This window comes from Cricetulus griseus, chromosome 2, assembly GCF_003668045.3.
Source record: "Cricetulus griseus strain 17A/GY chromosome 2, alternate assembly CriGri-PICRH-1.0, whole genome shotgun sequence".
Classification (NCBI taxonomy): Eukaryota; Metazoa; Chordata; class Mammalia; order Rodentia; family Cricetidae; genus Cricetulus; species Cricetulus griseus.
The window spans coordinates 454,536,606-454,550,314 of record NC_048595.1 but is presented as its reverse complement, the minus strand read 5'-3'; the positions used below and the strand labels follow the sequence as shown (position 1 = coordinate 454,550,314).

Genomic DNA, 13,709 nt, shown 5'->3' with positions numbered 1-13,709 from the left:
AGATTTAAACTTTGGGTTTGTTTAGCTCTGAACAATCCTGATTTCCTTGCCAAAAATTAAATACCTGTAAGTCTGTTTGGAACAAAATTTAAAGAATGGAAAAGTCTTGAAATACTGTTTTCTTAGATACCATTTAGAAATGTGTATTGCTAATGACATTGCCCATTCTTTTCATGATAGTTTTATTTGTTTTATTGGGTGTGTGAGGGGGCATGTGAGGGTCCGAGGGCAGCTTGGTGGCGTTGGTTCTTTCAGTCTAGCATATGGGTTCCTAGGGTTGGACTCAGGTTGTCAGTGTCGGCAGCAGTTGCCTTTCCCTTTTGAGCCAGTGTCATTTTCATTGATGGTGATGCAGGGTCTGCAGCGTCTAAAGGTTGAGTGGGTAGACTGTTGTGCAGCTGTTAGCAGGTGTTCCAGCCTTGTACCCCAGCTGAGCCATACCTCTAACAGGGTTCTGAGCTTCCATGCTCAGGCTTCAGTTGTCCCTGTAGATAAAAAGTTTGCCACAATCTTCTCTCATCTCATGTTTGTTTGTTTGTTTTTTTTTTAAAGTGGAAAGAAGCAAAACCTGATGAATTAATGGATTCTAAATTGAGATGTGTATTTGAAATGCCGAATGAAAATGATAAAATGGTAAGTAAGAACCACCAGATAGTTGATTACCAGCATCCGAGTTTGGACTTAGGTTGACAGGTCTAATGAGACTTACCTTTAAAAAAGCTTGGTAATGCTGTTTGCGTTCCATAATATTTTGTTACTTTTTAGGTTCAAATTTCAGGGTGGGAAGAAATTCTAGGAATGCTCTCAAATCTATTTTTTGGAATAAGATAGGTATAAATAAATATAATTAGGAAAGATTAGATTAGAACCTCTTTTTGAGTAACTGTATTAACATTCTTGGGATAAAATAAAATTTATAGGAATAAATATGTGTTGTTTTTTTTTTCCAGTTTAGCCTTTGCTAGGTATTTTGAGTATTTTTGTTTTTTAATCAAAATCAGTTTTATTTTTTTTTAGTAAATTGTGTGTTTATTGACTAGTAGTAAGAAGTTATGCTTTTATGGCCTGTGGGATAGATGTGTTTAGAGTAAAAGTGGACCTGTGGTCTGTAGGGTGGGCACGGTTACTTTATTCCTGTCTTCTTTCTGGTTTATTTAAGAATTTTGTTGTATGAGTGTGGTTCTTTCCCTTCATGTATGTCTGTGTACCACTTGTGTGCTGGTGCCCTCAAACCAGAAGAGGGCGTAGGATCCCCTGGAACAGGAGTTCCAGCCAGCTGTGAGCTGCTATGTGGGTGTTTGCTGGGGATGGGACCCAGGTCCTCTGGAAGAGCAACCAGTGCTCTTAATCACTAGGCCATCTCTCTCCAACCCTGCGAATTTGAATTTTCCTGTGGTTAGTAGGAGGGATTGTTTTTATTATGTGTGTTAAAATACATAAAAGAAAGGGGGTAGATATACTTGGTATAATACGGTTTATAGTCTGACGTGATTCTTGCTTTGCTCTAGTAACAGATTTGCTCTGTTCAAAAGTAACCCATTTAAGAAAGCTAAAGTGAAGATGCTCTTGTTCATTAGGTATTGGACAAATGACTCACTGAATTTTCAGCATGTGAATCTGAGTTCTAATTGCCAAGAGTAGAAAGTGCGGTGTGCATACTTTTTATATTAGTTTCCTTTTTCTTTTGGCTCAAAAATGTTAACATTTATTTAACAACAGCAAAAGTAATAAGTTTATCTGGATTGACATTACTGTGAAATTACATTTGGATCTTATTTCACTTGAGGCTTTTTTTTTAAAACCATTAATAGTTTATTAAACACAGATCTGTTTATCTTTCATCCGACTTCCATTATACTCTGGATATTGGACAAGTTAAGACTGAAAAATTAAGTCTGGGGGCTGGGCATTGGTGGTACATGCCTTTAATCAATCCCAGTACTCGGGAGGCTTAGGCAGGCGGATCTCTGTGAGTTTGATTGAGGCCAGCCTGGTCTCCAGAGCGAGTGCCAGGATAGGCTCCAAAGCTACACAGAGAAACCCTGTCTCGGAAAACCAAAAAAAAGAAAAAAGAAAAAAAAAAAAAAAAGTCTGGGGAAGTTAGAGCCTACACTGATGTGATTCAGAGAGGTTCTTGTTGCTTTAAAACCAGCAAGAAAAGGAGGGGCAGTGGAGCCTGTCCCCCAGACTTTGAGGGAGAGCAGGCATGCGGGTGTACAGAGAAGCCCACAGCCCACCGCTGGGGGAAGAGAACCCTGGGGGTTTCTCTGCCATGGTGTTAATGTCAGTATTCCCCAACACTAGCAGATCCTGAGCCCCCATAAGCTTCTAGTAGGATGTCTTCCTGTTATTTGGACTGCTCGTATTTGTTGTGTATTAAATTGGAGCATCTGCTATAGAGCCAGAAAATGAGACAAACGTTGGCGAGAGAAGTATACACTGAACACATGACCGGCTTTTATAGTTGCTAGGTCATAAACCCCTGGATTTTACTTGTCGTCATTGTAGCCCAGAGAATTGGTTATTTCTCTTGCCCCAGCTTCCCAATGCTGACATCAAAAGGGTGGCACCATACCTGGCTTTCTGTATAATTTAAAGATGCATCCTAGACATTTGATTTTATTTATTAACATGCTTATTTCTCTAAGGACTTAAAGATCCACTGGAGAAATCTAATGGTTTGATGCTATTATGCCTTTAAATTTTAGGGTATTTACATTCATTAAGCTATCCAAGCAGCATCCAGATTTGTTCATCAAATGTCATTAAAATGTCCCTTTTTGTAGTTTGTTGAATTGAGATGAAATCCAAGTAATACAGATTTATTTCTTTAATTTAGTGATTTCCTTTTTGCTTTGCTCTTCCAGAAGTAATAAGTGAACTGGGTTTGCCTAAAAACTTTGTTGCATGCTAGGTTTTTTTTTTTTTTTTTTTTTTTAAGATTTTTGATTATTTGTGTGTGTGTGTGTGTTTCCCATGTGCTGTGGGTACTTGATGTGTAGAAGTCAGAACAGGGTGTTGGACCCTCTGGAGGTAGTTACAGGTGCTTGTGACCCACTTGATGCTGGGGTGTGAGCCTGAGTCCTGTGGAAGAGCAGCAACTGTTGTTGACCACTGAGACATCGCGCTAGTCCCCACATGGTGGGCTTGTACCATTGCATTCTTGTGTCTTGTAGTTTCTTGGTGTAATATTTCTTACTGGAAATTGGATCCTAGAAGCTTGATAAAATTTAGATTGGTTTTTGGTGGTGGCTGTAGATGTTGTTTGTGAAGTGCAAAGCCTTAAAGTGTAGCATTTAGGTGGACACTTTGCTTGTTCTCTACTTACAAGAATTTAATACAGCTTATGAAGATGAAGGCACGTTAAATGGCTGAGTCTTTTTTGTGCCCCCCCCCTTTTTTTTTTAAAGATAAGGTTTCTATGTAGCCCTGGCTGTCCTGAAATTCACTATGTAGACCAGACTGACCTGTAGCTCACAAAGAAGACTGACTTGCTGTGTTTAAAGGTGTCTGCTACTATGCCAGGCTTACAGTTTTTATATGTATACATATTTTGAAGATCTCATACATGTATCCAATGTGTTTTGATCATAATGACCCCCTTTCCTCTTGGATCTTCTTGTGTGTTCCTTTTTCAACTTTATGGTCTTGTCGTCAATCCCCCCCCCCCCCAGCATATCGGCTATGGTGAGGTGTAAGCTTTCTCCTCTCCTGCCTGTCTCCCCTCTTAACTTTTCATGTAATCATATATAGTGGATTACTGTATACACAGCATGCAGTCCATGCCTTCAGGAGCTGGGGAGATGGCCTGGTTGGCGCAGTACTTTTGGGTACTAGGACCCGAGTTTGAGTCTCCAGCTTCCTGTAAGAAGCACAAGAGGTGTTGTGTGTGTCTGTGACTTGAGCCCCGAGGCTGTCTCTAACCACTGCACACTGCAGAGGACACACATATTCCTGAAGCTCACTGACTCCATCCTTGCTGAATCAGTGAAGCCCAGGTCCAGGAGAGAGACCTTGGAAAATAGACACCCAACCTCAACCAAGGGCCTGAATGTGCATGAATATACCCCTGTATATACATATAAATACCCCCTGTAAATACTCGCCCCCGCCCCCCACGTATGCATTCAACAAGCATCTGTTCTAACGTCACATACAGTTACTACATCATTCTTTGATTAGTTGGTTAGGAGGCTCTTTAGGTTGGTTCTTGAGCCATTTTGATCCAAGTAACCACTAGTAACTTTCTTTAATTTTTAATTACACACATTACATACATGATAGGTTTCATTGTTAGATTTTTCACAAGTGTACACTGTACATTTTGATCCTATTCATCTCCCATTACCCTCCTTTTTTTCTTCTGCCCACTCCTGAGATCCTCCTCTTTCTCCAGCTGCCCTACGTCTGCTTTCTTGCCACAGAGGCGGGTGGATGGTGCCAGTTTGTTTACAGGGCTGCGTTAACCTTGTTGATGGTGAGTGAAGAAAAAGACCTCTCCTCCATCCAGCAGCAGTTAACTGAGTGTAAACCCTAGGATGGATGGCTTGGGGCTGCATGAGCTCTGCAGCGTTCTGTGACAGGCTTGGGCAGCCGCAGTCCCGTGGGTCTCTGTAGGTAGTCACAGCTGCTGTGAATTGAAGAGCATCACATTTGTGTCCTGTGGGGAAATCAGAGCTTCACACTCCATTCCCTTTCCAGCACTAACAGTTTTCTTTCCCGCATGTTTTTCCTAGAGCAGTGTAGAGGATTCGGTCTCTGTCCTGTAGGGGTTAGCATTTGGCAGTCACATATTGTCAGTATTTTGACCAGTTACAAGTCTTTTGTCACTATGGACTTAGGAACTTCTTTTTTTTTTTTTATTTTTTTAAGTGTATGCCTTTATGTTTGTCTGCACTTCTTGTGTTCTTTGGTATTCAGAGTCCAGACAGAAGAGGGTATTCAGTCCCCTGGACCTAGAGTTACAGGTGGTTGTGAGCTAACTTGGAGTACTGGGAATCTACTCTAGGATACTCTTGGGTCCTTTGGAAGAGCAGCCAGTGTTCTTAATCTCTGAGACATCTCTCCAGCCCATTAGGAACCTTTTCTGATGTGATGTGGCCTAAAATTTTCCAGGCCCAGACTTAGAACCATTCCTTAAACTTTGGAAGTGTGACAGTGGCTGCTCATGTCTATAATCCCAGTTCTTCAGAAGCAGGAGGATTGCTATGAGTTCCAGGTCAGCCTGTGCTACAGAGTAGTTAAGACCATGTCTTATAAAACTAAACCAAACAAAACTCTGGGTACTTGTGGTCAGGATGACCGTGGATGGACAATGACTCTATCACTGTAGCAGCAGGTCCTTATTAGACCTCCTGAAGTATGGTTTTGACATCACTATAGAAGGAGTTTATAACTGGTCCTTAGCCTTGCTGATAGATTTTTGTTTTGTTTTGTCGTTTTGGAAGACAGGGTCTCTGTCCCAGGATGGCCTGGAACTCTCTTTATGTGTAGGCTGTCTTCAAACTTGTGGCAGTCCTCCTGTGCTTGTCTTTTAGGAGTGAGCTCTTACGATAGTTGGTGGGTGTTTTTACATGTTTAGAATTCCCATTTCAAGATTCACATATGAGATGTGGTAGGGATATAGCTTAGTGGGTAGATGGCAGGTTTAGCATACCAGGAGCCCTGGGCTAGATCCTAGTAGCCTGTAATCCCAGCTACTCCAGAGGTTGAAACTGGAGGACAGTTCATTTCTGGAAGTGCTCTGAAAAATACTTTTGGAAAAATGGTTCTCTTCTCAAGCTCACTCTGCTGTTTCTACTCACCTGCAGATTCTCCAACACAGGTTAATTAGTGTGGTCTATGAGGGGTGCACTTTCGTTAGGTTGCACGTAGGTCCTTCTGTCATGTGTTCAGTTTAAGGGTACATATCATCCTTTATGGAAAATGTGAATCCTCAGATCACTTGATCTAAAGTCTTGATGGGCCGAGCGGTGGTGGCACACACCTTTAGTCCCAGCACTTGGGAGGCAGAGGCAGGCAATTCTCTGTGAGTTGGAGACCAGCTTGGTCTACAGAGCGAGTTCCAAGACAGCCTCCAAAGCCACAGAGAAACCCTGTCTCAAAAAAACAAAACAAAAAGTCTGTCATGGTAGATGAAAATGGGAAGTTTTTTGGTACTGAAACTTTTTTGGTACCTAAAACTTTTTTTTAGCTGTCTAGAAGTACACACAAAACACTTTGCCCATATTACTCTGTTTGCTGATCATGTTCAGTTCAGTATTATGTGTCTGAAGCTGATGAAGGTGCTAAAAGTCAGTGTCCTGACATTACCTTCTTTTTAGCTTTTTGCTAAAATCATGCACCCCTTTCTGTATGATTATCTTAGGGTTAGTATGAAATTTGTGTTTTTGGAAGTTTAGGTATTGTTGGATAATCCTATATGCTTAGATGCAGTTTTGTCAGTTTGTTTCAGGTATGGTTTTGTTAATCATGTCTTGCACAAACTAAGTACATTTCCAAATGTGCAACATCAACAAAAACGTTACGAAAAGGTATATTGGCAGTGTGTGTTTATTAGAATATATAGTATAAACCAGATAGTTTCAGTTTGTAATTACTCTTGTCACACAGTAAATTGACTTATTTATATTTGCTAAGTGGGGCTGGAAATTGAACTCTGGTCCTGCAGCATGCTAGGTAGGCACTCTACCACAAACATACACCTTGAAGCTGGTTTATGTGATGAATTAAGCAGAGTATGGCTTAGTTTTTTAATTAAGCTGCTGGTAATAGCTACAGTTCAGTATGGTGGCACATGGAATTTGTATTATCCTTGTTTGGTGTATGAAACTGGGGGAGCCTGTGTAGACTTTCATATTTTTTTTCTCTGTATATGTACATTGTGAACTAATTGCCAGAATCAGTCTCATTAACGGCCACCACACTTGCCTCAGTTACTGGTAGTATTTTTAAGGATGGAATGAGGCTATATTGTTTTTGACCTTTTATAACCTATCAGTCTGAATTTGAGTTTTAAAAACATAAAAAGCCTTAACTCTACTTGATATTTTCCTTATTAATTAAGTGTATATATTTAGTGTACTTGCTCTCTACAAACATCTGATAGTAAAATACTTTCTGCAAAAGCTTTTGCATTAATGACAACAAGGGGTCCGAATGGAGCAGGAGTCAGGAGCCTTCTGTATTTCAGAGTACATGCTACTTTTGTTGAGACAGAATAGATTGGATGTCTGTTAAATACTATTTTGTGCCAACCTTGTTGAGTTACTCTATGTTAACTATACTAAGAGGACTTGAGGTAAGTTGGGAACTGTGGATTTACGATAGGCTAACCAGAGTGTTAATCAGTCTTTGGGTTTTAATGGCCTGCTGTGTGTTTGGGAGGTGACGGGGCCCTGAGAATAAAAGAGGCCTACAGATCATTAGCAGTTTTTAGCTTTCAAGGGAAAAATGTTCACGTCAAGTGTTATCAAAGGTAAGAGAACATGAAGCTGAATATTTTTCAGATAATGACAAGTATGAGTTGTTTTTGTTTTTAAAGTATATACATTTAAGTGGAAGTATGCAAAAGGCCATACCTAGTTTTGTGTGAGAAATAATACGAAAAGCCAGTTTTGCTTTGATGTTCTGTTTCTTATGCATTATTTTTATGGAATAAGATGTCAATGTTTTACAGGCTAAAGCTATTTGTGTTAGTCATTCCCAATATCATACAGGAGAAATCAGTTTGGTATGAATCTGAGAATATTTTTCCCATGCTACCTCAGGGTAAAACTCCACCAGGGATTGCTTCAGCTGTCACTTCAATCAGCACCGTCAGCAACACAGTTGCAACACCTGCCAGTTATCACATGAAGAATGATCCCAGGGAGCTAAAAGAGCTGAAGCAGGTTTGTCATAGGAGCTAACAGAAGTAGGCGTCTACTAGTGTTAGTAAGTTAATGTAGATACCTTACCTAAGGAGATAAGTAATATTGAGTGTATTAAAGGTTAGAATTTTAAAAAGCCTTTTTGAAGCAATATCTCATGTTGCCTAGATTGGCCTCTAAACTCATTGTGAAGCCAAGGATGACAAACTTCTTACCCTCCTGCCTCCACTTAGAAGTGCTGAGACTGCACCTGGTTCTGTGTTGGGGCTGGAGAGAGCCCAGGACTTCTGCATGCGGGCAGCCTACTGACTGTCACCATCCTCAGCATTCACACTTGAAGCTGATTTTAAAATTACAATAGGGCTGAAAGGTACAGGGACAGCTCTGCTCTGAAACAATGGTCAGTGGAGTCACAGTTGGACATAAAAGTGAACACTGTTGAGTTCGTGTGGCTTTTCCCTTGAACGAGATTTGGGGAGCATATGCTGAAAATTGAATTTGTAGCTTGTTTGAATTAGCCTAGAAGGTACATAGTAATTAGTGAGAGTGAGAGCTGGCAAACACTGCTTTTCAACAAGCATTTGTGTTTGCATAAAGAAAATACAAGAATAGTAACCTTTATTTACCTGTAATGCCCTGGGATTTAGAAAAAATTTTCTGACTAAAATTGAGGCCATAATTTACCTCTGCATGTATATCGTTGAATGCTAATAAGGTTAGGGTATCTGAGTTTGTTGGTAGAATGGGTTCTGTGTAATTCTTTTAAGCATTTATTACTTACAGGAAAGTTCAGAAATGTTTATACGTTCTTGTTCTTCTGATTTGACTTAGAATAGGATATACATAAAAGAAGGCTTTAAACATTTTTAGATTTCATTTTACATGTGTGGGTGTTTGCCTACATGTTGTGTGTATGCACACCACTTGTACCTTATGTCAGTGGAGGTCAGCAGAGGCATCAGGTCCCCTGGAACCAGGGTTACAGATGGATGTGAGACACCATGTTGGTGCTAGGAATCAAATCCAGGTCTTCTGGAAGAACAGCCAATTTTTTTTTTTTTTTTAAACAGTTGAACCATCTCTAGCCCCCTTACCAAGGCTTTATTTTTTATTTTTTTCAAGACAGGGTTTCTCTGTGGCTTTGGAGACTGTCCTGGAACTAGCTCTTGTAGACCAGGCTGGCCTCGAACTCACAGAGATCCATCCTCCTGCTAATAAGGCTTTAAAAATACCTTTCATTAGCTGAGTGCATTGGTGCAGTTGATGTACACTAGGGAGGCAGAGACAGGCACAGAACTCTCGTGAGTCCAGGGCTAACCTGGTCTGTATAGCTAGTTCCAGGCTATCTAGGACTGCATGGTGAGACCTGTCAACAAATCTTTTATCTAAATTTTTAATTCTGTTTGGCCTTATATTTGGAATTATTTTTTTGTAATCATGGGCCTAGAGAAACCATGCATTTGCTGTTAGATTAGGAAGAAAAAACATTCAGAGAGCATTGTTGTTCAGATACTTCAATTCACAGATTAAAACTTTAATTCTGACAACATAGCCATACACCGTCTTTATGTATTGACAACCCTTTACTCAACACAGTGATGAAAATGTCCTTTAGTTCCTGTCTTCACAGAATGCATTGCAAATGCTTGTAGATTTGACCTTGACTTTCTATGTGTAGTCCCTAGCTCCTTTCTGATAGCCCCTACAAAGTTAGTACAGTGGAAATCTCTGTGTGGGGCTACCGCAGACAGGCAGAAAGAATACAGTGGTGGAGAATGTATGGCATACAGTCTTGACACTGTAGCCTATTCTCACCCGAGGTGCTAAGGTTGGCTTATTTCATGGTCCTAGTCCCCTGTCTGCTGGGATTAATGGTGAGCATTACACCCCACATTTATTTGGGACTTTAATTTTTTATTTTAAAGTCATTAGAATTCCCCTCTCTCCACTACTAGCTTCATATATATCATTCTGTAGTCAACACTGGGCCAACAGTATGATTTTCTTCTGCATTTTTTGCTCCTGTACTTGGGGTTGAGCCAATGACCATTATGTGTGTGAGGCAAATGCTCTGCTGCCCAGCACTGTCTTCGTTGTTAGGCAACACTTGAGGACTCGTCTGTTGTTGAGTACTGCCTGCCTTACAGAGGGAGGCACATGCTTTCCCCTTTGAAATTCAGGTTGGGTTGTGCAGGATGGGGTATGAAAACTCAGTTTGAAGTGAATTTTAATTATTGTCAAGAAAATAGAGTAAATATTTTAGCAAAATATATCAGGTACAGACTTTTTATACTAGAGATGGACTTGGTTGGACATTAGGGAGATTGCGGTAAAGAACAAATGTCAGCAGGAGAAACTCAGAGCAAATTGAGGTAATTAAGTCTCTTCACACTTGAAAAGTGGGAAATGTGCGGGCAGGTCAGGTAGTCAGGGTTGTGCACTAGAACCCCTTGTTGCCCTCAGAAAGTACTGGCACGGGCAGCTTCAGGAAGAAGACTTGGTTTGAGGAGCAGTGCAGTCTAGCACCAGTAGCTGGTAGTCTGCAGGCAGGAGACAGCGGTGAATGCTGGTGCTCATTGCTCTTCCTTTTTTTTTTTCTGTTGAGGACCCGCCCATGTGACGGTGCCACTCACTCACTCACTCACTCACTCACTCACTCACTCACTCACTCACTCACAATTAGGGTCTGTTGCCCCATCTCGATTAACCCAGTATAGAAAAGAAAGAATTTTGCAGCCCTAGGTGATTCTAGACCTGTCTGGTTGACAGCATTAACACTGTAGTCCCATTGGCCACCAGAGTGGTTCTGCACAGTCTCTGATCCTGGTACAGATGACTGCTGTGTGATGCTGTGAAATGTAATTTGGTAAATGCCTTGATCAGCAGTTTATATCTGCATAAAGCTTGCCCTTTTTATGTATTTATTTGTAGTGTTTATGTCTGTCAGTAGCAAACCCAAGGTCTCCTGCTTGCTATCAGATGCTCTATTACTGACTTAACCTCCTATGTCTTCTAAAAAATTTTAGCAGTTAAAAGTCTAAAATGAAAAAGGTGACTTTATATTGGTGATATTATGGTGTGGGGTGGTATAAATGATATTGGGATGAAGGAAACAGTTTGGACCACAGTCTTAGAAACAATGTTAGTCAGAGGATTAATTTAGACCTTGTAGTTTTGAAAGTTGTCTTAAGTTACTTCTTAAATAGTATACCACAATGAATCACACTAATTGGACAGTTTACTCTTTGAAGGATCATTTGTGCTTAAGACCACAGATAGCTTCCTCCACTCACTGCAGTGATTTGCTTGCTTACTGTTTCAATATTTGTGTCTTTTAGCTCTTTTATTCCATTAGTAGACATTAGGGTTTAGATTGGTTTTGGCTGTATGTTCTTAGGTAGCTGCAAAGTTTATTGGGATGACCATGAGGCTGCCCTGTACCTTCCAATTCTTAAAACCTCATTTGATTGCAGAATCAGACCATTGACAATTGCCTGGAGTTAGCATATTTTCTTAGCCTGACTCTTCTTGGCCAAAGCCTGTGTTTAGGGGTAAATAACAAGAGAGAAATGGCTCTTCTAGCTTTTGCGATTCTGGATGAAAGAATGTAGAATATCAAGTATTATGATACCTTTTAAGTGCTGTGTTAAGGTAAGTACCATGAGTACAGAGGTAGATGAAATAGGCTGCTCATTTTGATTTACCTAACTACTGGTATGTAGTGACATACTCCATTGAAAATTGTCTACAGATGACCTTATTTGAAATAAGTTGAAATTAGTTGAAACTTGTCACATTTAGAGCATTTTTAGAAAAAATGTAGAGTTTAGATTTTTATTAGTTAAAATCCATAAATGTTTTTAGTTAAAGATTCCCAATGTCTTTGAAATACAGAATGATATGGAACCTAGCAAAGCTGTTCCACTGAATGCATCCAAACAAGACGGACCCCTGCCAAAACCGCATAGTGTTTCTCTCAATGATACGGAAACAAGGAAGCTGATGGAAGAGTGTAAGAGACTTCAGGGAGAAATGATGAAGCTGTCAGAAGAAAACCGACACCTGAGAGTAAGTTTTCCTGCTTGAAAATGTGTTAATTGGAATGAAGGTAGAAGAATGACTTATAGAAACTTAACCTTGGGTCTATGTATATGAAACCATTTCAGTAGGAAGGGAGCAGTTCCTTCTTTTACATGGAGTAAGATATTACTAACACAAAGCACAATTATCAGTCTAATTGAGAGCTTCCTGAACCCTGCAATGCAGTCTGTGTGCCATGGTAGCCTTTCACACATATCTTGATGTTGGTGTGATCATATTAAAACTCCATGGTAATGGTATTTCACCCTAAAGTACACCTCTTCTCTAAATCCTTAATATTTTGTCTACTACAAAATAAGTCTGCCATGTGGGTTTCCAAGTTGTAGTGAGTCAGTGATCCTGCCGAGTGTAATGCTTTTGGCTGACCGCTGTAGTCAATTTATGATACCACAGGACGTAATGGAAGTAAGCTTGCATGGTTTGATAGGAATATACTCTTTAACTTGTATTTTAAAAGTCAGTGTTACTGAGGTGTAATTTACATCACATGACTGTAGTTGTTTAGGCAGATTTATAGTTCTTCAGCTGTCACTTTAGTCCAGTTGTAGACTTCTTCACAGTTCCACAGGTTCCCAAGGAAGACTGCAGTTAATTCTCGCTCCTATTCCTAGCCACACACATCTGCTGATCTCCTTTCTGTCTGTAGGAACTTTAGCTTTGACACTCACCTGCATGTGTTACCTGTTTAAAACTGTGATTTGTGTATTTTCCCCAGGATGAAGGCTTAAGACTTAGAAAGGTAGCGCATTCGGACAAACCGGGATCCACCTCAGCTGCACCCTTCAGGGAGAGTGTCACCAGTCCTCTTCCTTCTCTTCTGGTTGTAATCGCAGCCATTTTCATTGGATTCTTTCTAGGGAAATTCATCTTGTAGAGTGAAGCATGCAGAGTGCTAGTTCTTTTTTTTCTCTCGACCAGAAAAAGATTTGTTTACCTACCATTTCATTGGTAGTATGGCCCGCGGTGACCATTTTTTGTGTGTACAGCGTCATATAGGCTTTGCCTTTAATGATCTCTTACGGTTAGAAAACACAATGAAACACACTGTTGGGCCCCTGGACAAATTGTACATTACCAGATCATCACTAGCAGGTGTCAGTTGCACATTCTGTCCTTTATGAGATTCATAAATAAAGAATTGTTCTTTCTTTGTGGTTTTAATAAGAGTTCAAGAATTGTTCAGTCTTGTAAATGTTATTTTAATAATCCCTTTAAATTTTATCTGTTGCTGTTACCTCTTGAAATATGATTTATTTAGATTGCTAATCTCACTCATTCAGGAAATGCCAAGAGGTTTTCTGTGGGGAACTGGTGCCTCTTACTGTGTAAATTTTCTCTTTCCCTTTGCTAATATCATGGCAGAATTTTTCTTATCCCTTGTGAGGAGGCAGTTTGTTGACTGAGTTTTTCATCCTTACGATCCTGTCCCATGGTATTTAACATAAAAAATAAAACTGTTAACAGATTCTTGCTCGGATAGCTTGTTTGTGTCTGCCAAGTCATTAGGGCTGGGCTGGGCTGGGCTGGGCTGGGCTGGGCTGGGCTGGGCTGGCTGGGCTGGGTGGGGTGGGGTGGGCAGGGCAGGGCAGGGCAGGGCAGGGCAGGGCAGGGCAGGGCAGGTTTGGGGTGAGCCAGAAAGTCTACTCTTCAGAAATGGGCCTTTTTAATGCTATATTTTCTCTTGTGTGAAACTCTTCCCAGTACTTCATTACTTGTAACTTAAAGGTTTTGAGACTA

At 40.4% G+C, this 13,709-nt stretch overlaps 1 protein-coding gene across 2 annotated transcripts in view; it reads left to right on the top strand.

Moving 5' to 3' along the window:
- The window catches only part of Vapa (VAMP associated protein A), a 33,755-nt gene extending 20,306 nt beyond the window's left edge, over positions 1-13,449 (top strand). Inside the window, exons 4-7 of one of the 2 annotated variants that reach the window (XM_027397759.2) lie at positions 553-633; positions 7,770-7,892; positions 11,766-11,939; positions 12,688-13,449. In XM_027397759.2, coding sequence (XP_027253560.1) covers positions 553-633; positions 7,770-7,892; positions 11,766-11,939; positions 12,688-12,846 — 537 coding nt within the window. In that variant the 3' untranslated portion in view covers positions 12,847-13,449. The remainder of the gene's footprint in view (positions 1-552; positions 634-7,769; positions 7,893-11,765; positions 11,940-12,687) is intronic. The other variant, XM_027397760.2, reaches the window with a different exon arrangement.
- The last annotated feature ends 260 nt before the right edge of the window (positions 13,450-13,709 follow it).